Here is a 24,291-nt window from a genome sequence, read left to right as displayed (position 1 = left end):
TTTTTTAGGGGTTGTTACCCCACCCTAGAGAATTACCTTTTTATATATGTTTCACGGTGGCGTTTTCCAAATACCCTACTTATAGAACTAAACTCTTTTTGCCACTTACCGCAGCACTTTCGTAATAAATAAGTGAACATTTTCTTTATTTGAGAACTAGCTGTACCCTGCCACGCTTTGCTGTGGCATATTTCTGTTATATATTATTAACGAAACAAAGCATACGTTTCATACGTGTTTGGTTATGTAATAAGTACTCGTGTGCACACAATATTTGTCAATCGAATTGGGAATTCAAATCTTTTAAATTGAATCATCATCATTAAATGGAATCATGGGAATTCTTCACCTTTGAAAGGCCACGTTAAAATCCTTGCTTACATTACGTTCTTCATAAATTTCTTAACTGCGAGTCGTATTCCGTTGCAGAGTTTTCGCTGTTTAATATTCCGCAAAATGATAATTGGCACACCTATTTTCAATTTCGGTATGTGGGGTCTCCCTGGAAGATAAATCGAGTTCAAAAATTTCGTTGGATGGTCTTTTTCCACAACGGTGTTTATCGAGGTATATGCTATTTCCTCATGTTGAATGTTGAATAACATTAGTGGTATTCACCAAAGTGAGCAAGTGGTCTGGCAGTCTAGTAAAAGAGCTGACCAGCTCAAGCAACGACTGTTGTCAATACCACTATTATTTAGTTGATAGACCTCCTTATTCTTCGCAGCAAGAATAGCCCGTTTACTGAGCCAATCGTGATTCCTAAAATTAATTTTCTTAATAAAGAAACATTCTTTCGATCAGCTCTCCTTTCGATGTTTCTAATTTACAAAAATTATCAGGCCATAAAATTCGTCTTAATCTCTCATTGACTGGCAGCTTTGCGTTCCCAATGTCCAGTTATTGTCGCGCGAATACTTCAGCTGCAGTGTATGTATGTTCGTCTTGTCGCAATGTTGAATATTTCAGGCAAGCATTTATCTCTCGTGTTAATAGAGAAACTACAGACAATGTTTTCGTAAAATCTCCTACGAGCAATATCCCGAATGGTTGAACGTTTCCACGCAAATCCCGCAACAATGGATACAAAGCCTCAAACGATTTTTTATGTGCCATGGTGCACTCATCCCAAACAATGAATTTAATTTTTTGGTAAACCTTTTCCATACCGGATGATCTGGAAATATTGCACGTGGGAGTTTCGATGATTTATATGTTCAATGGCAGCTAAAGAGCTGAATTGGCAATGTTTCCACCTGGTAATAATGTCGCAGCAATTCCAGACGAAGCGATAGCTAAGGTAATGTAATTTTTTGATCGAACCGTTGCCAAAATCCATCTGATAAGGAATATTTTCCTAGTTCCTCCTGGCGCATCCAAGAAAATGGTCCCCCAACTCCGTCATTTATCATTTGCATATTCTTCTTAAGAACGCGAGTCATTTCTCTCTGTGCCAACTTGGTCTCTCCATTGCAATGGGTGCTTCCTATTCGTCTGCTACCACCATCGGCTTGCGAGTTGAATTCTTTTACACCTGAAACTTCGGTTCCTATTGAATGACATGTCTAAGCCAGCGGAGCCGCTCTATATTCATTCGCTGCACTATGTACATTTAGTTGTAATGCTCATACAACTCATCGTTCCATCGTCTACGGTAACCCCCGTCGCCCATGCGTAGAAGCCTGTATATCTTCCGTAAGATCTTTCTCTCGAATACTCCAAGAGCCTCCTCATAAAATGTTGTCATTGTCTAAGCTTCTGCGGCATATAACAGCTCGGGCATGATGAGTGACTTATAGAGTGCGGTTTTTGTACGTCGAGAAAGGACTTTACTCCCCAATTGCCTACTCAGTCCAAAGCAGCACCTGTTGGCAAGCGTAATTCTGCGTGGGTTTTCCATACTGATATTTTTATCGGTGATAGTGCTGGTTCCCTAGTAAATGAAATTCTCCACTTTCCCGAAATTATAACTGTCAACAGTGACGTGGGTTCCAAGGCGCGAGCGCGGTGACTGGAGATACTTCGTCTTGTCCTCGTTTACCACCAGGCGCATTCGCTTTGCTTCCTTATCCAGCTTGGAAAAGGCAGAAGAGACTTCGCTATTTTTGTTACCGTTGATGTCGATGTCAGCGCCATACGCCAGAAACTACACGCCCTTGTAAAAAAATGTTCCTACATGGTTCAGTTCTGCAGCTCTTATTATCTTAACATTTGCATCATGCGATCGTAAATGCTCTTCTGCTTTCGCTTTAATTTGGGAATCCTTGATTGGGAATAGGAGTTCATAATGATAATCCTAATCATAATGGCCCGTAGTCATAGTCAAAATAAAGTCGACTTTAAAGTTAGTTGCAGCTTTTTGACATAATTTTCAATGGGATATCTGTCAAAAAAGCTGCAACTAACTTAGTTAGTTAGTTGCAGCTTTTTGACATAATTTTCAATGGGATATCTGTCAAAAAAGCTGCAACTAACTTTAAAGTCGACTTTATTTTGACTATGACTACGGGCCATTATCTCATGTTATTCAAAATTTCTTTACTCGCAATATACGTAGTAGGCCTTGGCGACCCCAAACGAAATTGCTTAGGCACTCCGCACATTACGCGATTAATCATAGTAGAGTAATCGTTTTGTCATGTCAAAACGAATGCATGACGACTCGACTTCTGCACACTTGGGCGCCCTGCGTAAGCCCTGCTTGCGCGCACATTACACATTTTCGGGCCGGTCTTTCTTACTAATACACTTCCGCGAACATTTCTGCAATAAAATATTGCATAAACGTTTATGGCTTAAAACAATTGGCACGATTTTTAGCACAAAATCATTAATTTTCAATTATTTCCTACTGAAATGACAAATAATTTGTATTTGGAGCACAAAAAAGTAAACAAATGCCGATATCAAAACGGCAAGCGCCTTACAATGTTGGGCGCTTCGATTCATGAAGTTTTTATGATTAGTCGAAAACATGATTATGAATCGTAATATACCGAGCTTCATTGAAATACATGTGTTCGGTATAAAAGCTTCATACTTTTGTACGTCGGAACGATTACACTACTATGACTAGGCGTTTAATGTGCGGAGTGCCTTACGATTAAAAGTTGACTGATTTATAATGCTAGGGAATGGTGTCAACAATTTTATGTTTTCATTAAGGGCCGTTTGCACCATGTCTAGTTAATTCTACCTCCCAGTTAAACATCTTTATCGACGTTATCGACACCCATCATATAACATGTGATCGATAAAGCAGTTAAGGTGCTTAACTGAAGGATGTACCTCCAGTTAGCGTTAACTAGACATGGTGCAAAAGGCCCTAAGTATTTTTTAAACAGCTTTCATGCGAAAGTTTTATGTTTTCGGTACTCTTTTATCATTTTGTTATTTGTTTCAGTCGTTTTTAGCCAACTTCAAAAAAAAGGAGAAGGTTATCAATTCGTCGGATTTTTTTTTATGCATGTTACCGCATGACTTTGGACAACGTCAACCGATTTCCAGGTGATCCCATACTAATTTGGTTTAGATCCGATCATTGGATCATGATAAAATTAACGGCACTATTACACTTTTATATGAGAATTGGAGTCGGTGTGTTGTTTGCTTAAAAATTACTTGTTTATGAATTTTTTACATTAACCAGCTCTTCGTTGATAATATGATCACTTCGTTTGATAAGATGTTGTAAATTCTATATTTATTTACAATGTTCGGATTTTGGATAAGGGGAAAGATTTATAAAAAATTCCCTAGTAAATCTTTCCCAAATACTTTTCGTTTGGAACCAGTTATATAATATTTCATTTAATTTCAATATTTTCAGTCTTTACTTTTAGATAGGTGATAATCAGGGCTGTTCTGAAATCCGATTTCTATCGGAATCGGAATTGAATCCGATCGTAATTGCATAGTCGTGTTCTGTAATCCTATCGAATTTGATTTATCGGAATCTATGTTCGAATCCGATTATTCAACGAATTTGGTGTTCTGTATTTCGATTTATCGGAGAATTCCGTTAGAATAAAACCGACGCGGTATTAGTTGGCGGAATTAGTTCGTTTTTACAGGTTTTTATTTTTATAAAGCAAAAAAAGCTAAGAAATGTAAGTAAAAAGTTTTTTTTAAGCCTTTCATACATTAATCGGTATTTTTTAATAAAGGGGTAAACACAAGAATGCAGCTCAAAGCGCGACGTTGCTAGAATTTATGGAACGGAATCCGGACATAGCCAAAAGCCACGCCAAAGGTGATCGGGTGAAAGTCGAGCAGCAATGGCAAGAGCTGGCTAACACTTTAAATAGTCAGGGCCCATATAAGGATGTCAATAGTTGGAAAAAGGTAGAATTAATAAATAAATACAAATACAATGTTGATAAATTTAAAGAAGAAAATTTAAATTTAAATTTTAAATTGTGTTCAAAATAGACTTTCACTGATTGGAAGTGTGAGGTGCGTAAGAAACTTGCACATAACCGCAGGGAATCTACCGAGACTGGTGGCGGAATTTTCAATAAGTATTCTCTGACTGAAGCTGAGGAAACTCTTGCGCGTATTACGGGAATGTACACGGTAGTGCAGGGTATTTCCGAGACTACATCCTTTGGGCTGGATGAAACAGTGGACTTGGAGGTGGAGGTACTAGATTTAACTGAGGAAGAAGTGATGCCCTCAACTTCCACAGGCCAAAAACGGGCACGACACGATATTCAGGCATCGACTCCAAAAAGAAAAAAAGAAACTTCCTTACTGGTAATAGTTTATTAAGATATTCTGTTATCCAGCATAACATTGTGTTCATTTTCAAGGACTGTCTCAAGGAATCCCTGGAGTTACAAAAAAATTTCAACAGAAAGGTTGAAGGCGTTCTGGATTCGTTGATGGAAAACCGAGAAGAGAACCTCGCAGCCATGCAACGTTTCTGTGACGCAATGGAAAAAACGAACGAAACGTTGGATGGCATCAGAGAAGACTTTAAAAATCACCATGAAAATATAGAAAGAATACTACATAAAAAATAGCAACATTTCTTTGTAAATACGAATTTCTTTATTTATGTATGAATTTGTTTTGTTTTGATTTATTTTTTTAAATTATTTTCATGTATTAGTTTTTAGTACAAGCTTGTAAATATGAATTTCTTTATTTATGTATGAATTTGTTTTGTTTTGATTTATTTTTTTAAATTATTTTTTTGTATTAGTTTTTAGTACAAGTTTTCTTTAAAGTATATTTTAAGATGAAATGAGTCAATAAAAATGGTCCAGTAAATTTCTTTTATTCTTTTTACATTTATTTCATTTAAATTAAATAAATTTAATTACGAAATAACACTTCACACTTCAAAAAAAACCATATAACTGAAAGTTTGAAGCTTTGTAACAAATTTATAAAAATTAGTTAAATTTTCATCAAATATAAAACTCAGTATTTTTAGAGAAATGTTTGACATGTAGTCCTATAGCCCATTTAATTATAGTTTATGGAGTTTTAAGTAACGGTGTTACGCATTTTCTTCCAACTATAAACTGTAATAAAATCGTCTTTAAGACTACATGCCAAACATTTTGCTAAAAAAAAAGATTAAGCAATTCGAAACTTTTATGAAAATTTTACTAAATTCTGTTAATTTGTTACAAGGTTTGAAACTTTCCGTTACATATGTATGTGAAGTATTATTTCATAAACAAATTTATTATATAAAAAAATTGAAGAAACTTACTGCGCGATTTTCACTGCCACTAACTGTGTGTCTGTATATGCGAAAAAAATATAAAAGACATTGAAAAATGAATAAATTTATCTGAACTTCAAACTGTAAGATTGTTTGCTATTTCATTTCTGACACGAACTCCTTCGTTATATAACGATGATACTCTTTCATCATCGATATTATTTTCGTTGTTCATATTTTGGAAATTAATATTTTCAGTAATATTTTCTTCATCGAAGTTAACGTTGTAGTGTCTACACACATTGTGAAGTGCGCAACAGACATTAATAATTTTAACAACTTTTTGTGGACTGTAGTGCAAGCAACTAATTAAACAACGAAATCGAGATTTTAAGACGCCAATAGTTCGTTCAACAATATTACGCGCAGAAGCGTGTACTACATTAAAGTTATGCTCTATTGTATTGGCAATTGGATTCCTAAATGGAGTTATCAAAAATGGTTCAATGCCATAACCACTATCGCCCAACAAATGAAAACAACGCTCGCCACCCCGATATTTTGCCACAAAATGAGAATATGCATTGCTGAGCTTCCAGATAAAAGAATCGTGGCTGGAGCCGGGATGCGTTGCATCAACAGCTTGAATTGTCATGTTGTGATCACATATCTGCAATTTATTATTTAAATAGAGAGACTCGTAAACAAAATAACGATATGTTCATGTACATATATACTCACAATCATAGCATTTATGCTGAAATAACCCTTCCTATTGTAATACGAGGGGGCATCCGTTAGTGGCTTTATTAATTCGATGTGGGTGCCATCAATGCACCCGATTACACCAGGTATCCCCCATTTGTTAAAAAAAAATGATTTACATTGGCGTCGCTCACTTTCTGACACATTTAGCTTGATCCACTTTTGGCAGAGTTTCCATTCGAGGACGGTAAGCACATTGCCAATAACTTTGGAAACAGTGCTACGACCTAATTGGATATTTGCATCTGTTCCTACTGACCTCTGGTAACCTCCTTCACCAAAGAACCTCAGTGTGGCAGCCAATTGAATAATAGGTGGAATGGACATATTTTTTAAGTATGGTTCCACTTCACTTAATACCATGGAGAACGCATCCTTATTTAGACGGTATTGAGCAACAAATCTATATAAAGATTAAATCAAATTATTAGTAATTTATAAATTTTCATTGAGTAAGCTCACAATGCATCTGAGAGACTTAGCGGATTGCTGTGGTCACGCAAAATTCTCCTCTTTAACTTTTCCATGTTATTTTGTTCTCTAATTTCAATGGCAATCGCAGCCACAAACCAAAAACTCATTTTCTTCAACTTTTTGTCAAAGTTTTCAATAACAAACAGTCTACTCTTTCACAAATGAAATAATTACAATGAAATATAAATGTAAACAATGGACGCAGCAACTAAACATTTCAATTTTGACAGTTCGAATAGGATTTGCTTTTTGTTCGAATTTCTCAATTTCGATAGGATTGCCGAACACCTTTTTGATTCCTAGTCGGAAATCCAAATCGATGCGAAATCAATTTCGATCGGATTTCAGAACAGCCCTGAATCCTATAAAAAATATTTCCAAATCCGGATTTTTCAAATACCTTTCGTTTGGCACCCATATTGTTCCTCAAACATATTTTAGATTGTAAGTCTTCATAAAACTCTTTAGTTTGATACCCACATTGCAATATTTCATTTATTTAATCAATCCAAAACGGTCCACGGTACGCATATATGTACACATGTATTTATTAGAAACTGTCATAAATTTTTCCCGCCAAATTAGCAACAACAGCCAACAGTTTTACTGCTTTGAGGTTGAACTCAATTCTATTGAAAAGAGCGCGGGTACTTATTTTCCCGTATTCAACCAGGAACGACCATCAGCCACCACCCATCGTCTGTATCCGCTTTACATTTGTACATATCCATAAAAAAATAATAATAAGTCAAACATATTTGACAAGGGACTAATTTTTCGTTGGTTTATTTTATCGCTTTATATTGAAAATACATTGGTGCAACGTACTAAGCTTTCGAGTTAAAATTTTCAAAAAGGTGGCAACTCTCCTCAAAAATATTTCCAACAGCCATCAATCTTAAACTTCCTTAATTTAATACCTATATTTTAATAAGTCAATTAATTTATCAATTATGCAAATTTAGTTAAATTTTCAAACAGGTGGCAACCCTCCTCAAATATATTTTCGGCCGTAAACCTTAATATTGAAATACTTCATTTATTTATTTTTGTAATATAAATGATCCTGCTTTGATACTGAACAATACAAAAAAAAAATTATTCAAATCAGTTCAGCGGTTCTCGAGTTTCGATGACCGTGACAAAGGAACACAATATTTTTATATATATAAATATAGATTTCTAAATCAAGATTTTTAAATGCATTAGGTTGGTACCGATATTGTAACATTTCATTTATTTTACCCATTTAATTGAGATAAATTTTCAAACAGGTGGCAACCCTCTTCAAAGAAACTTTCTACTGCAGGACTTTTAAAAACTCTTTAGTTCGCTACCCACATTGCAATATTTCATTTGTTTAATCAATGTAACTGAGTTAAAATTTTAAAATAGGTGGCAATCCTGCACAAAAGTATTTCCTAAAGTTTTCTTTCCTCAACCTCTTTAATTTGATACCTATTTCAATTATATTGAGTTAAATTTTCAAACAGGTGGCAACCCTCCTCAGGCATATTTTCGGCTGTAAGCCTTCTTAAAAATCTAAAGTTTCATACCCAAATTACCGTATTTCATTTATTTTTTCTAAATAACTGAGTTTAAATTTTCAAAGATGTGGCAATTTTACTCAAAAATATTTCCAGCAGCTATCTTTCTTAAACCTCTTGAATTTAATATCTATGTTGTAATATATCATTTAGTTTAACAATAAAATTGCGCTTAATTTTTTAACAGGTGGCAACCCTCCTTTAAAATATTTTCGACTGTAAGCCTTCTTAAAACTCTTTAGTTTGATACCCACATAGCAATATTTAATTTACTTTATCAATTTAACTGAGTTAAAATTTAAAAATTGGTGGCAACCCTTCTCCAAAATATTTCCAACAGATATCTTTCTTAAATCTGTTTAATTTGATACCCATAATGTAATATTTCATTTATTTTATCGATGTACTTCAGTTAAACTTTCAAACAGGTTGCAACACTCTTCAAACATATTTTCGGCTGTACGCCTTCTTAAAACTCTTTAGTTTTACAGCCACATGGCAATAATTCATTTATTTTATCAATTTGTCTGAGTTAAAATTTACAAATAGGTGGCAACCCTCGTCAAAAATATATCCAGCAGTTATCTTTCTTAAAACTCTTTAATTTTATACCCATATTGTAATAATTTATTTATTTTATCAATATAATTGGGTTTAAAAATTTTCAAATAGGTGGCAACCCTCCAATTTTTTGCGATATCATTGGTTCTGGTATTATACCGAACAATACAAGAAAAAAATTATTCAAATCGGTTCAGCCGTTCTCGAGTTTTGACGACCGTGATTTTTATTAATATAGATATCGATGATTTCTACGAAATATTACAATAACGCGAACCTAAGTTTTTGCCTCTGTTGAGGCACTATTTATCATGGACTACAAAACCATCGTGGAGGAAGTTCGACACACAGTAATTTGCTGTGTTTCCTTGGGCAATGATAGGGATCCGGATAAAAAAATTGCAAGCAAATGCAACAACAACGATATGTTCTTGATAGAGATCGGGTTCAATTTATGATCCGCTGTGTTTGCCGCACACAGTAGCACATTAGCGCGATTCCATCGTTGCGAATACGTTGCGAATTCGGCTGTTAACCTCGAATCCGCAAACGTGCGCACACTTGAGCGATTTTTTCGCGTCGATTTCCGATGTACAATTCACTCAATTTTCCCTTTATTTCGTGTATTTTCGCACTCGGCGTGCCCAAATCGTACAAAATACTATTATTACGAACGTTTTTATTAGTTTTTGTACATTACACGTTTTTTTTTCTTTGCCTTTATTGCTGTGACACCTTTCTTCTTCTTCTTTGACGCCTTCAAAACGCTGCAAGCCGCGTTTCGAACGCGTCAATAAAGAGGAACATTGAATGTTCGAAAAATTCGCAGCGACGGAATCGTGCAAGTGTGCGCTAGCGCATTAAAATGTATGGGTAGCATTGTTGTAATTTTTGGGCTTGCGGATTCGCAACGACAGAATCGCGCCAATGTGCGCTTCGCTTTATGCGAAAATTTTACCGGTGGTGTTATTTATGTTGGAGATATTTTTGGTCAGACGCTTCTTGCACAATTTGTAGTAAGAGTATACATTTAGATCTTGAAACCATGACACGTGTGATTTTCAAATAGTTGCAACCCATAAGTTGAATGAAATATAAAAAGTCCCCACCCAAAAATAATGAAAAATAATCTGAAGAGGTATCAAGCAACGCGTATTACTGCCAGTATTAAGAAACAGGAGGCGGGAATTGATTTTTTTCAAACCGTTCAAAAGTTATTCATAAAAAACCGCTCGATTTTAGTCCACTTTGTCGGTACTAAATTCACGTTAAGAAATGCTTTAAATCAGTGGTCAAGGACGACATGATATGAAACTCTCTCATTTTTCTTCCGAGAATCTAACTTAAACTCGTTTTCTGAATTGGCAGCACTGTCAAATAAAGTTGGACTGAACAGCTGACAAGCAAAATAGCGAGCTGCCACTAGATACGCACAAAATACACCGATTTAATTTCAATGGAATTCCTGCAAACACATTAAAAAATTATAGCGTTTGCAAGAAAAGGCATTTTATATGGTAATTTTTAACACTAAATAATTAAGAAGATACTAAAAATCCAAAATATTTGCTTGTTTTGTTAAATAAAAAAGTTCACAAATATTTTTTCAATAAATCTCCCAGTAAGATTTTCGCTGCTGTGGCAATATTGGGGGATGTTATAAAAATGAACCTTTTCACAGCGCTATCACGAGAAAAAGAGTTTCGTATGATGTCATCCTTGCAGTCAGTGTTGCCAGGTCTTCGGCATAAGAAAACGTCTCTCCTGGTCTGAAAAAACGTCATTTCCTACCCAAAAACGCCTTTTTCAAATGAATGTACAAAAAATTGTTCTTATTAAACTTTTATTGTATACAAAGGTACATATGTACGTAAGGTATATTAAAATGTCATTTCGACAGAGTACATTTAGAATTCATTGTAAACTGGTTTGAGATCGTTAATATAAAAATGATTTTATACATACACTTGTGATCAGCTGATTAATTCATCAACATTTTGATCGATTTTAGCTGTTTTTCTTTTGTTTATTTAATGTTTATTGTTTTCCCATAAAAGCCACGCTGATTATTTAATAAACAAAATATAAATCCACATTTCAAACTTAGTGCAAAATTTATAAAAAATTGCACAGTTTCAGCTATATTTTCAACTTTTTATTCATATTTTTTGAAATTTTTTTGAGTATGCAGTTTGATAGCCCATTAAATTTCAGGGCAATAATGTGCAAGTTTAAAGGGGCTACATAATCGCACTGGTGCAAACCAGTGTTGCCAAGTCTTCGGCATGAGAAAACGTCCCTCTTGGTCTGAAAAAACGTCATTTCCTACCCAAAAACCTCTTTTTCAAATGAATGTACAAAAAAATTTTCTTATTAAATTTTTATTGTATACAAAGGTACATATGTACGTAAGGTATATTAAAATGTCATTTCGACAGAGTACATTTAGAATTCATTGTAAACTGGTTTGAGATCGTTAATATAAAAATGATTTTATACATACACTTGTGATCAGCTGATTAAGTCATCAACATTTTGATCGATTTTAGCTGTTTTTCTTTTGTTTATTTAATGTTTATTATTTTCCCATAAAAGCCACGCTGATTATTTAATAAACAAAATATAAATCCACATTTCAAACTTCGTGCAAAAATTATAAAAAATTGCAAAGTTTCAGCTATATTTGCAACTTTTTATTCAGATTTTTTTAAATTTTTTTTGAGTATGCAGTTTGATAGCCCATTAAATTTCAGGCAATAATTTGGCTAATGAGGCTACATAATCGCGTTGATTTTTAATAATTTTTATTTTGTAGACATTTAGTTAGGGGGTCGGTTGTCGAAAATGCTAAATTACGTTCTGCTAAGAAGGAGCATAGCAATATTTCAGCCTTTTTTCGTTCATTACATTTTCAATGAAATCTTAAAAAAGTTGCCTACTTTTTGCTGACTTTTTATGCTGCTACAGCTTTTTTGATGCTTTTGCGAGCGTGCGTGTTGCAATAGATCAGCTCTTCCTGATTTGGCTTTTAATGTGCAGTTGCAAACATTACAATTAGTCTCGTAACCTGAAGTGTTTACACAACCAGCCTTTGTCCAAGAATCCAAAAAAATGCGCGTACACTTGGTTTGCATAATATTAGAATCATCTGTATCCAAGGAATAAATATCTTTTGAAGCAGCTGCTGCAAAACACAAAGCTTGTAAAGATTTATTAAGAAAATAATTCAAAACCAGTTCTACTTATAAGATTTATTCACAGAGAAAATTACTGGGAAGTTAAAAAACGTCATTTTTTACACAAAAAACGTCAACAGGATACAAAAAACGTCCAAATGACGTTAAAAAGGGCAACCTGGCAACGCTGCTTGCAGTGGTCGGCAACACAGTATACCAGTAGAAAAGGTTTTTGTTGTTGTGGCTGTTAATTTGGTCCCCATAAAGGACTTGAGGGTTGCGAGCAACTGTTTTACCGCATTCAGGGTGCTGTGCTGCAAAATAATGTAGTGAACAATTTTAACATCGGATAAATGGCGAGAGAAATATTTTTATGCGCTTTACAAGTAAACATGAACGTAATAAAATGTTTTATACTTCAATACAACTAATTAGCGCTATTTTTGCAATTCGAAATGATCTTAAAAATATTTGTAGTGAAATATGTACTTTATGAGTTAAATGGAAACTATCTTATATGTTGTAACGACTCACCTTTAACACCAGTAATAAGACAAACACAGTATTTATTTAAATACACTTTATTTAATCAGACTTCAGTTTCATAGAACATTTCACTTAACCGAACCAAATCACACTTCGGCAACCGCGCCATTTCCATTGCTGTCAGAATCTCCAGGTGCTGCCAGATCTCTCTCGCTGCCAGATCTCCACATCCCTCCTATATTTTTCAAAGTAAGTTTCAACGGTGGATTAGTATTTTGCTTTGCTGTATCTTTGTCAACTTCTGTTACTTCAGGTACTGGAAGCTTTTTCAAATGGCTCACATTCCGTCGTAGCTCTTTGCCATTACCACGTACTACAACGTCATTCCCTGTTCGTTTAATCACTTCGAATTCTTTTTCATTAAACGTCGTAGACAGCTTATTTGGGAGTATCGTATTACGTACCAGAACTTTGTCTCCAACTGCAATTTCGTTTTCTTTGGCTCTTCGGTCCTCATCCCCCCTCTTTTTCCCTTTTTCTTTATTGCCACAATCTAAGTCTCTGGCTTCAAGGTCCAGGAACGGTTCTTCGACGTCCTGTAGCGATGGAATCTTATCTCGTATGCGCCTATTAAATAAAAGTTCTGATGGTGATTTTCCTGTTGTTCCATGTGGGGTTACGTTGTACATGAGAGCAAACTTTTGGATTTCTTTTCTATAGTTTTCTCCCTGTGCATTGGCAATTTGTAGACGCTTAAGCAAAGATCGATTCAAGTTCTCTACCTCCCCGTTTGCCTGTGGCCAATACGGTGGAGATGTGATCAATTCAATCGCATTTTCTAAACAATAGTTCTTGAACTCCTCACTTACAAACTGTCGGCCATTATCCGCAGTGATGGATTTTGGATACCCCAATCTTGAAAATATTTCATTCAGAAAATTTATTATAGCCGTTGCAGTTATTGTTTTAAGAAATTTCAATTTATGATAACGTGAATAGTAGTCAATAACAACAAAAATGTACTCGTGGTTTGGTAAAGGTCCCAGTAAATCCATTGCGAGTGAAATCCACGGCCCGTCCGGTAAGTCACGTCTTTTCATTGGGGCCGGGTTGTTGGGCCTAGATACTAGCAAGCAACTGCGGCAGTTTTTAACGAATTTTTCAACTTCCCTGTCGATGAGGGGCCACCAGACCTTAGATCGAACTCTTCTCTTCATTACTGTTTCGCCTGGGTGACCCTCGTGGGCTAATTCCAGGACGCGAGATCTCAACGATTTGGGTATAACGATCTTAGTTCCCCATAGAAGCATGTTTCCAACCGCACATAGCTCCAAGCGAAAAGGAAAAAACTTGTTAGTAGATTTGTCGCCCCAAGTATCTTCCTTAACATTTCTAATTGCCTCTAAGAGTTCGGGATCTGAGGAGCTACCTTGATAGATTTCTAAAATTGTGAGAGCTCGAGGCACAGACTTTTCAATAATGGTACAAAGACTCTGTTCTCCATATTGATCAAACGTGTTAGAGGGTTTTCCTACGTATAATCTCGAGAAGGTGTCAGCAATGTTGTATTTTCCCGGTCTGTATATTATTTTAAATTTAAAAGATTGTAAACGGAGAACCCAGCGCTCAATTCTTGCCGGCGGTCTTGATGTAGTTTTAAAAATTGCTTCTAGTGGCTTATGGTCCGTGACGAGTTCGAATTCTATCCCTGCCAGATAATAATAAAACCGTTCAACTGCCCAGACTAACGCCAAACTTTCCTTCTCGGTCTGTGAATACCGACGTTCCACTTCTGACAGGGATTTACTGGCAAACGAAATGACTTGAGGTGACTCATTTTGGAATTGAAGGAGTATCGCGCCCAACGCCACTGGGCTTGCGTCAGCTATTACCTGAGTACGTCTCTTTGGGTCAAAATATGAAAGCGTTGGTATTTTTGCCAAACTATATTTTAATTTTTGAAATGCGGCTTCTTGTTGCGGACCCCACACAAACTTTACGTCCTTTTTAATCAGGTACCTTAGCGGCTCAGTGACGTCCGCCAGATCAGGCAAAAATTTGCCAAGGTATGTTACTAAACCTAAGAAACTCCTGACTTCCTCTTTGCTAGAGGGCGCTCGAAATTTTAAAACGGCATTAATCTTTTCTGGATCAGGGTCGATTCCATCCGAAGACAACACGTGTCCTAAAAATGTCAGTTTCTGTGCTTTCCAGATACATTTCGAGTCATTAAGCTTTATGTTAAACTCCTCAAAAACTTTAAAACGCCTTGTAAGTTCCTATCATGTTCGGCCTCTGTTTCACCATATACGATAATGTCATCTAGGTAATTAAGGGCGTTTTTCTGACCAGCCAGTATATTTTCCATAGTTCGCTGAAAGATTTCAGGGGCCGAGTTAACCCCAAATAAAAGTCGCTTATATCTGAATAGGCCTTTGGTCGTAATAAATGTGGTTATCTCTCTGCTTTGTTCGTCCAATTCTAATTGGTGGTAGGCGTTCTTGAGGTCTAATCTAGAAAAATACTTCGCTCTTGTGAGTCGCGTCATAAAAGAATCAAATGTAGGCAATGGGTAGTTTTCCCTTAAAATAGCATTATTTGCACGTCGCATATCTATGCATAAACGGATGTCACCATCTTCTTTAAATACAATTACTATGGGTGAAATCCACGCACTTGGCCCTGTTACTGACTCGATAATATCTTGTGCTAACGCTTCTTTCAACTTCTGGTCCACCTTCTCCTCTACCGCAGATGGAATTCGCCTAAGCGGTTGTTGTACTGGTCTAACTGACTTGTCAATGGTCAAGGATATCTGTATTCCCTTTACTTTCGGAAAAGGAACCAGATTTTCAAGCGCGTTTACCTCGATGCCTAGCTTCAAAACGCTTAGTTTTATGGCCGTATCTCTACCCAACAGTGATTGTCTTCCATTCTCAATAACATAGAATGAGGAAATCACATTTGAATTCAAATCAATACCAATAACAGACTCAAATACAAGTTTTACTTTCAGCAGGTCTTTTCCCGCGTACGCCCGGAATTGAACATCTGACTCACTACGAATATTCCATACTGTGGCATTTTTGCTACACAAACTTTTCCAGTCATTTTCTGTGAGAAGATTAAAGCGTGAACCAGAGTCAATCAGCATCGAAATTTTGTGACCACCAATGAAACAATCTATTAGCTCATTTAAATTTTCATTGGAGTTGTCTGATACTTTAAAACAATTAAATTCGTTAAGTATATCATGTTCGCCATCAGATTTGTAATCCCCTGCAACACAGTGGATTTTGGAAGCATCATTTTTCTTCCTTTTTACCTTATCGGTTGTTTCATCATTCATTTTTCTACTAAATGCTTAAACACATCTTTCTTCTCTTCAGGTTCTATGAGCGCGCCAGGTATATTGTAGATAACCTCTTGAAGCTGCATCCCTCCTAAATGCAAAAGTTTATTCTTTCTTTTAATAGGATCTTTGATGTCCTCGGCTTCAAGGTATAGATAAAAGGCCCGGTACCACTTCTCCCACTCCGAACGACTAAGTGCTTTATCAATTGCATTGCACAGAAATGGTGGTACGTCCGCTATGTTCATGATTCCAATTTACTTTGGATTGAATGCCTTTGTTTTATCAAGTCGCAAATTTTTCTTCTAATATTTGTTATCCTATTGGGAAAATAAAACAAATACATTTATTTCATTTTGTAATGGCAAATAACACTGAAATTTTCAGTACCAACTTTATTTTCTTTCAAAAATTGTGAACATAAATTATTGCGAGACGATTTCACCCCAGCTGATAGCAAACACGCAAAGAAATACGGACAAAATCAAATGCAATTTTGCCTTTGCAGTTTGTCGTGCAAAACATAACAAAGCAATACAAACTATTTATGCGTATACGATTTTTATTTTTCTTTGGTGTCTTTTGGTCGAGAAACAAAATACGGCGAACTTATTGCTATTTCAACAGCAGCTCATGTGGTGAATGCGTCTTGCATTTAAACATATTAATTGCCTTTCAATTTCTTTGTTTGTTTTGTTCACACTATTCTTCTTTAGCTCGCCGGTACACTTCTTTGTAAGGTGAATTATTGTACTAGGTGACAGCAAACGAACAGCTGACTGCTCGTTGTTTGATTTCAATAGAGCAAAGTAAAATGCGTTTGAGTTTGCTTTGCCATCACCTCGTATCCATTCGCCTTGCCTATTTTTTTTCCTGTATACCAGTTGCTTTTGCAAATTTTCATTTGCTTATTTTGCTCGCCGACATACAATGTTATACGATTACACACACAAACGTACATTTGTATGTATGTCAGTTGCTTTTGCTCGCCGGCATAATTTATGCCAGTTGCTATGATCGTTGGTGTAATTTTTTTTGATTTGTATTGCTCGCCGGCACATTTTGTGCCAGTTTCTTTTGTTTTTCAATTATTTATTGTCGCTGCAATAAAAATTGTCTCAGTGAGCTCGCCGACTTACAATTATGTATGTTTCCATGCATACATATATGTATGCCAGTTGTTTCGGTCTCTGACCGTTGGTGTATTACACCAATTTTCGTGCTCTTCGTGCTCGCCGGCATATTTTGCATATGCCAGTTGCTATTTCTTGCCACTTGTGCTAGAAATTTTATCATTTAGCTCGCCGACGTACAATTATGTATGCTGCTTTTTTTTTCTTACATATACATATGTACGTCAGTTGCTTCGGGCTTCGGCATATTTTATGCCAGCTTCGATTTACCTATTTCTTTTTGGGTTCTCTTTAGATTTTTATTTTCACAAATTTACCTCGTCGCCAGTGTAACGACTCACCTTTACCACCAGTAATAAGACAAACACAGTATTTATTTAAATACACTTTATTTAATCAGACTTCAGTTTCATAGAACATTTCACTTAACCGAACCAAATCACACTTCGGCAACCGCGCCATTTCCATTGCTGTCAGAATCTCCAGGTGCTGCCAGATCTCTCGCGCTGCCAGATCTCCACATATGTAAAAATATATTCCGATTTACTTCAAATAAATGATGTAAAATGTTTTATATATGGATCTGATTTTAATAATAATATTTATTACTTTCATCTACATTGCTTTTATTGTAAGTTTTAACGAGTAGTTGCAGTTTTCTGCAATTGTCTCTGGCCGCTAAAGCTAAATAATTTCACAATTTCTACCCTATTAAACGTTTATATTTTAATAAAATGTGATCAATTACTTAAGAATATATAATTTCCGATCAAACTAAAGTACTGAATGCCAGAGCTGTAAAATGATTGAATCAGTAGGATCTGCATTCACCTGGCACTCGTTTCAAAATTTTGATTGTTTGGCTGTATAAAAAAAACCTCATTCCTGAGTGGCTTAAATTATTTTGAAACAAAAACAAACGTAATGTGTTGTTGAATGGCAGAGTTCCATTCAGTATAGAATGTGAATATAACAAAAGTATTCGCAATCATCGTGATTGTAAATTTTGATTGAATGCAAACAGTTTTGATCATTCAGTACTACACTGAAAAAATATGCCTTGAAGAAAATATTTATAGGAGAAAATAGTCGTTTCTTCTTCTGCTTTTCTACTACTGCTGCAATTTGGTAAAGCATTACCTAAGACCAGAAGAACGTACCAGCTTTGGATATTCTGTTAATGCTGTTTTAAACCAACTGCATGTTTTTGAGGGAGACTTGCGGTCAATTTTACTTAACGAACTAAATTTTTATTTGTACAAAGAGATATTTTTATTTCTCAATACCAGGCGCTCATACATATTGTTACGATTATCCTCGAAACCTTGAGGGATTTCCCAAATATACTCGGGCTCGTATCGCTGGATTGTTAAATAAATGCTAACGATGACCGAATTGTAGTACAATTAACTTTATTGTACAACAAACAATTTACAATACTTGCTAATACAGTAAAAACACTTTACAATACTTGTTAAAGCAATAACAACGCTTTACTACTTGTTAACACAATTAAACTTATAGCTTGCTTATTCGCAACTCGATTCTCCGCTCACTTTACTTGTAGCTTGCTGACTTGTAACTGTCCCAACTCCGCTGTGTCGTGGCTCTTATATACCTGCGCTCACACTTATGGCAACTCTAGAACGTTCTGAAGTTTATCGCTCATTCTCTTTCTCTCGCTGTTCGCAGTGTTCATCCAACTTGACGTTTCTCTTTGTGGAACATTCTACGTCATTCCTCGAACATTCTGCCTATTTCTCGTAGTTCGCTTCGCGTTGCCGCAGTATTCGCCACAATATGAAGTAGCAAGCTTTCTATATGTATAAATTTGTTTGTAGAACTTTTAAATAATTTTTTTTTTGTAGAAGCCTTTGAACTGTACAAAGTAGAATTTTGGAAATTTTAAAATTTATACAAACAATTTTGTACGTAGAGATAGAAAACTTGTTACTTAACATGCATGGGCGCCTGGTATTGGGAAATGAGAATATCGTTCTTTACAAACAAAAACTGATCATAATATTCTAAAAAAGGACATTATTTGTATGTGGATAAACCATGGACTGAATGATAAAAGCTGCTATCATTTGATGGTTGTTATGCTTGATTATTTCTGTTCTGCAGATTTTCCAATCTTTAAAAGAAAAAAATTATAGATACTAATTGTCTTGGAACATTTTGCACTCAGTTTTTAAACAACCAAAACTATAAATTTGTACAATATGTTCATGTGATCAAGCTGCGTTTCATGCGTGGAGGAGTCCAAGCACAACCATTCATTCGTAGGACATGGCTTAGCCCGCGTGGCCGCGTGCATTGATACGCGACACTATGTCAATATCGTTTTAAAGTTCATACACCTCATTATTCCATTATCTAAACTTATATATTTTTCTTAGTGTATAAAATTTTATTAGAACTGAATTAGAGAATGCACACATAGCAAAGTGTTCATTCATCTGGAAGCTAATTCAGTATTTAATTCTGTTTACTTCAGCATTCTCAGTTTTTCATTCAGGTATTTACTACCTTACTGTGTGAAATCAATTTTTTTTTAATGATTGTAGATTGAAAAAAATATAAGCCACACTACCAGACCAAAGGAAAATGAATGAAATCCTACTTGTAAATATTTCATGATTAAAATTTTAAATGATTTCACAGTTTTACAGCTCTGCTGAATGCTTGAGAAACAATTATTTAAATCAAATGATCAATAGTGAACGCACTCGGAGAGAATTTTGGAACACCGAGCGAATTATGCATATTAACACTAAATAACTTCTAACTTTCTACCATATTATACGTTTATATTTCAATTTAATATGATTAATTACTGAATAATATATAAACTCCGATCAAACTTCACTACTGAATGCTTGACAAACAATATCTGAAGCAAAAGATCAATAGTGAACGCGCACGGAGCGAATTTTGGAACACGATATAAAATATGCATGTTAAGACTAAATAATTTCTCATAAGCTTATGTTTTAATATAATATAATATAATTAATTACTGAAGAATATATTAACTCCGATCAAACTATAGTATTAATTGTTTGACAAACTATTTAAATCAAATTATAAACAGTGAACGCGCTCGGAGCGAATTTTGGAACACTTCAAAAAATATTTACAGAGGAAGTATATTATTTGGTAGAGATAAAAATGTATTTAACAAAGCGTGATTGAATTTGACCATGCTCTCAGAAGAACCATCCTATAAAGTCAAATTGAAAAAAAATTGTATGAATTTTGAATCGTTTGTCAATAACACCTTGGGCCGTATGCATAAAAACTAAGCAATTACTTTTTCTGAGATTTTCATACCTTTCACTTAAATTTATTTGAAAAAATTTAGTGAAAGGTCTGAAATTTTAAGAAAAAGCATTTGCTTAGGTCTTACAGGCTAACCTAATATTCACGCACGCCGCCAATTTATTGTCAAAAATTTCTCATGCACATGCAACTTGTATGAGATCAACCGAAATTGAACGGCGTGCGTATGAAGCTAACTCAATTTCCAATTTTTGTTCTGCGACACATTTTGATTTGACATTTATATGAAATCAAATGCAAACGCATGCAAGTCAATTTCGGGTGACGCAAAAAAACAAATTCGACGGCATGCGTACCAAAACGCAAGCCGCGAATATTAGGTTAGCCTGTTATGCATACGGCCCCTTGTTTAATACACCCATGATACAAATATTTAAAGGTAAAACCGCTTGTTCAATTCGTCGGCCATCATTTATTTTTTGAAGTTTGTCTATTTTATAAAACTGAAATTTTTAGAGCAACTCAAATGCCAAATAAAAGTAAAACAAAAAACAAATAGATGAAATCATGGATACACCTTGGTCGAGATATCACGAACAAGTTTTCCTTTATTTATTTTTACTTAAAATCCTTAAATATGTATCTTGATTTTTTCTGTAGAATACGTATTCATTTTTTTAAAGATTTTAAAAAAAGGGAGGCCAGTCGGATCTACGCAACCAGAACGACCTGAATGGGCATTGAAGTCCGTTGTATTTTTTGTTTAAATTAATTTTCATTATTGAGATACAGTTTCGCTACTATTTAGAGATTTCTCGACATACTTTTTCATATTACTGTTATTTATTATTTTTCTTACTAGTCATTTATATGTTTAGGACTTACTGTGGGTGCTTTAAGATTCATTTTGTAAATATGTATGTACATATAAAAAAAAATTGCGATATTTTATTTTAAATTATGAATTTTATTCGTGCAATTTTTTATGTTTAATAGTTTTGAGAACATTTTTTGGTTCTGTTGTATTCTTTTATTGCATGCCTTAAACTTTTTTACTCTAAGTTATAATGTTGAAGATATGCCTTCTGCCTTTGTCAAGCACTTTAGCTAGGTGCGACAAATTTAGCATATGCGCGTAAGAGCATAGAGTAGGTATACGGCTGTGCTGCCGCGATTCTCCAACATCTTGTCAAAGGAGAAAACATATTCTTAAAATCTACGAAAAAGCGATCACTGAATCTGAACTGCTATAAACCTGTGTATTCAAATCAAGCGCTGCGTTCGTAGCTACTCGAACTTAATAGCATTTTCGTAGATTTCACGAAAAATCGGACTACGATGGATTCTATGATAGCCTTGATTAGTTCGTGCGATTATGACTTATGGATCGATTATGGATGGGAACGGAACTTCAGTTGGGTTGCCGATGGACAGCGCCACTGAAATGAAAATGTTTTTTATTATGAATAGCAATAATTAAGTTTCATAAAGTTCAAGGTGGTACAATTTAAAAAAAAGAAGTTGAAAAAATAAATAAAGTATCTCAATCAAAATTTTTCGGCAGCCACAAAAATGCAGTTTCCAATATAGCAACTTAGTTGCCAGTTTTCAGTTGCTAGTTGCCATCGGTAATACCATTTCAGCCACTGGCCAACCAACTGAAGTTCGGTTGTCCTCCGTAATAGACCCATAAAATCGAATATGCATGCACGTTCTGCAGAACTATAAATATTTTGTAAATGTGTGCTCTGTCCGCTAACGAATTCCAGCCATGTGTGAAATATCGTATGTGAAGCCTCTGTCTGACTTAACGATTGTCAAAGGCATGCCAGAAGATGTTTCATCATATGTTTTCGGCCATCGTCTTCTTCGAGTAAGTTCATCGATACCAAAAACTTTACAACCTTCAGTGCCAGCAGCCCTTATTGTTTTTGCCAATGACATGGTACTATTGCACTGTTAATAACCAAATTTAGCCGCAGTTGCATTCACACGTGATATAATAGCTAGTGTCGGCAAGCTGTGGGAATGCCCATGAGATGGCGTTTGTTCAGCTATCGAAATCAGTACACCGACGGCGGTGGGCAGTTCTGCTGGAACATATTTACCACAGCAGTGGTTGCGGCGATTTGGTTTGCAACAATAGCCTGCAATGATGACATGTCATATAATGTCGACGATCAAAGATATACAATTTAAAATGACTAACCTTATTCCCGGTCGATTTGGGAGATCACCATTTGTCACGACCAGAACGCATTTACCAAGAAAAAAACCGCAGGGATTGCAGTAGTTCTTGCAATCACCGTTGATGATGCTGTGCTTATAATTAATAGTCTGAAAAGACAGAAAATTGCATTAATGAAATGTAATACACATCAAATAAATAAATTTCAATAATTTGTTTACCATTTCACAAACCGAATTACCAATAAATCACAGTATATACAGTAATAAACCTTTTTGTGTACTCCTCGGGGGTAAAATCTGATCAGCGTTGATAACAGAGTGTCCAGATTTGGCGATTTCGCGCCAATTTGGCGATTTTTTTTGGATATTTGCGCGTAAAAATTTTGGAAATCGCCATTAGCGATTTTTGGCCATTTTGTTCCCTTCAAATAAATTTTTCCGAATTTTAAAAATATAAAAAACTTAGTTTTCCACGATAATTTTACAGAAGAGGCTAATGAACTGCGTGATCAACTTGACTTAACAATCATATTAAAAGAATGTCAAAAAATGTTGATCACCCTAATCGAAGAACTTTTGAAACGATTACCTAGTCAATTAAATACTTCTAAAAAAGCTTTGATTTTGTCACCAGAAAAGTTCGTAAATCACAAGATGGCGAGTTTCAGGGACCTTCCAATTCACTATTTAACTTTGAAGGAAGTAAATGATTCAGACACTATAGATGATTTTGAAGAAATTGTGGGAATAGCTGATCTCGCCTTATTACAGGTTGTTTTTTAATTTTTAGCGCCGAACTCTTAAAAGCGGATTGTGCGATTAATCAATCAATATGAGTTATAATAAATTTAATAATTGCGCAGTCCTATTACAAAATGTGTTGACACAAATATTTTTAAAAAGTATGCGTATTTTTAAAGAAGATTTTTTGTACATCAATATTATATAAGTGATTTGTGTTATTTATTATTAACCGTTAATAAGGCGCATAAAGAAAATCACACAATTAGTCGCATGGAGTCCTCAGTGATCCCAATAAAAGTGTTAAAAAAGAGTTTTCAAAATAAAAAAAGGAAGTGTGTATTAACAAAAATATTAAAGTACTCTATTATCGTTAACTTAAAAAAGAAAAACATAATTTCGACCTCAAACTTAAAAAAAAAAATTTAAAACTTACTTCCGCGAAAAAATGTTACGTTAGTAGGCGCATGGGGTCAGCACTCAAGCGAGTAGCGACACATGTGTACACGACGATGTTCTAACCGTAACTAAATAAATAAAACGAAATGTATTTTGTCATAAATATTAAAGCTCTTTAGTACAGTTAACTTTAAGAAAGAAAAGCATAACTCATAACTTTGACTTCAAACATAGATACAACAAGTAAGAAAGTCTAAGTTCGGGTGGAGCCGAACATTAAATACCCGGCGCAAGTATTAAATATATGTTTTTTCAACTTTCCGAAAGCTACCGCTAGATGGTAAGCCAGGGTGTATCAATTTTGAGTAAATTGGCGTCCTTAAATTTCGAAATATTGCAGTTTCAAGCATTTCTGAAATTTACCGTTACATGAAAAGCGGCCGTAATTTTAGTCCGATTTCAATAATTTTCAACGTTTTGCTGTTATGTGGCAAGCACAATAAAA

The 24,291-nt window shown here is 35.0% G+C and overlaps 3 protein-coding genes across 3 annotated transcripts in view; 2 read left to right on the top strand and 1 right to left on the bottom strand.

Annotated features, from left to right (window-relative positions):
• Positions 1-24,291, top strand: part of LOC118749408 (cytoplasmic dynein 2 heavy chain 1-like) — a 162,277-nt gene that overhangs the window by 76,638 nt on the left and 61,348 nt on the right. The window lies entirely within an intron of this gene.
• On the top strand, positions 4,350-5,040 carry LOC118749446. The gene is made up of 2 exons (XM_036484246.1): positions 4,350-4,755; positions 4,812-5,040. Exons 1-2 carry the CDS (start codon positions 4,567-4,569, stop codon positions 5,022-5,024), a joined length of 402 nt encoding a protein of 133 aa, XP_036340139.1. The 5' UTR covers positions 4,350-4,566; the 3' UTR covers positions 5,025-5,040.
• LOC118749445 (putative nuclease HARBI1) lies at positions 5,278-7,265 on the bottom strand. The gene is made up of 3 exons (XM_036484245.1): positions 6,905-7,265; positions 6,419-6,845; positions 5,278-6,347 (listed from the first exon to the last, which is right to left on the bottom strand). The coding sequence occupies exons 1-3, from the start codon at positions 7,021-7,023 to the stop codon at positions 5,814-5,816; spliced, it is 1,080 nt and encodes a 359-aa protein (XP_036340138.1). The 5' UTR covers positions 7,024-7,265; the 3' UTR covers positions 5,278-5,813.

The sequence above is a fragment of the Rhagoletis pomonella genome, unplaced genomic scaffold (assembly GCF_013731165.1).
Source record: "Rhagoletis pomonella isolate Grant_MI unplaced genomic scaffold, Rhpom_1.0 Rhpom_scaffold_00016, whole genome shotgun sequence".
Lineage (NCBI taxonomy): Eukaryota > Metazoa > Arthropoda > Insecta > Diptera > Tephritidae > Rhagoletis > Rhagoletis pomonella.
This window is presented reverse-complemented; position numbering and strand designations above follow the sequence as displayed.

Bases quoted from the DNA above. Each gene is read 5' to 3' on its own strand.
- LOC118749445 (XM_036484245.1), bottom strand. From the start codon at position 7,023: ATGAGTTTTTGGTTTGTGGCTGCGATTGCCATTGAAATTAGAGAACAA. The intron at 6,846-6,904 runs GTGAGCTTACTC...ATCTTTATATAG, and splicing joins CTAAGTCTCTCAGATGCATT to ATTTGTTGCTCAATACCGTC. The intron at 6,348-6,418 runs GTGAGTATATAT...AATAAATTGCAG, and splicing joins TCAGCATAAATGCTATGATT to ATATGTGATCACAACATGAC.
- LOC118749446 (XM_036484246.1), top strand. From the start codon at position 4,567: ATGTACACGGTAGTGCAGGGTATTTCCGAGACTACATCCTTTGGGCTG. The intron at 4,756-4,811 runs GTAATAGTTTAT...TTCATTTTCAAG, and splicing joins AAAAAGAAACTTCCTTACTG to GACTGTCTCAAGGAATCCCT.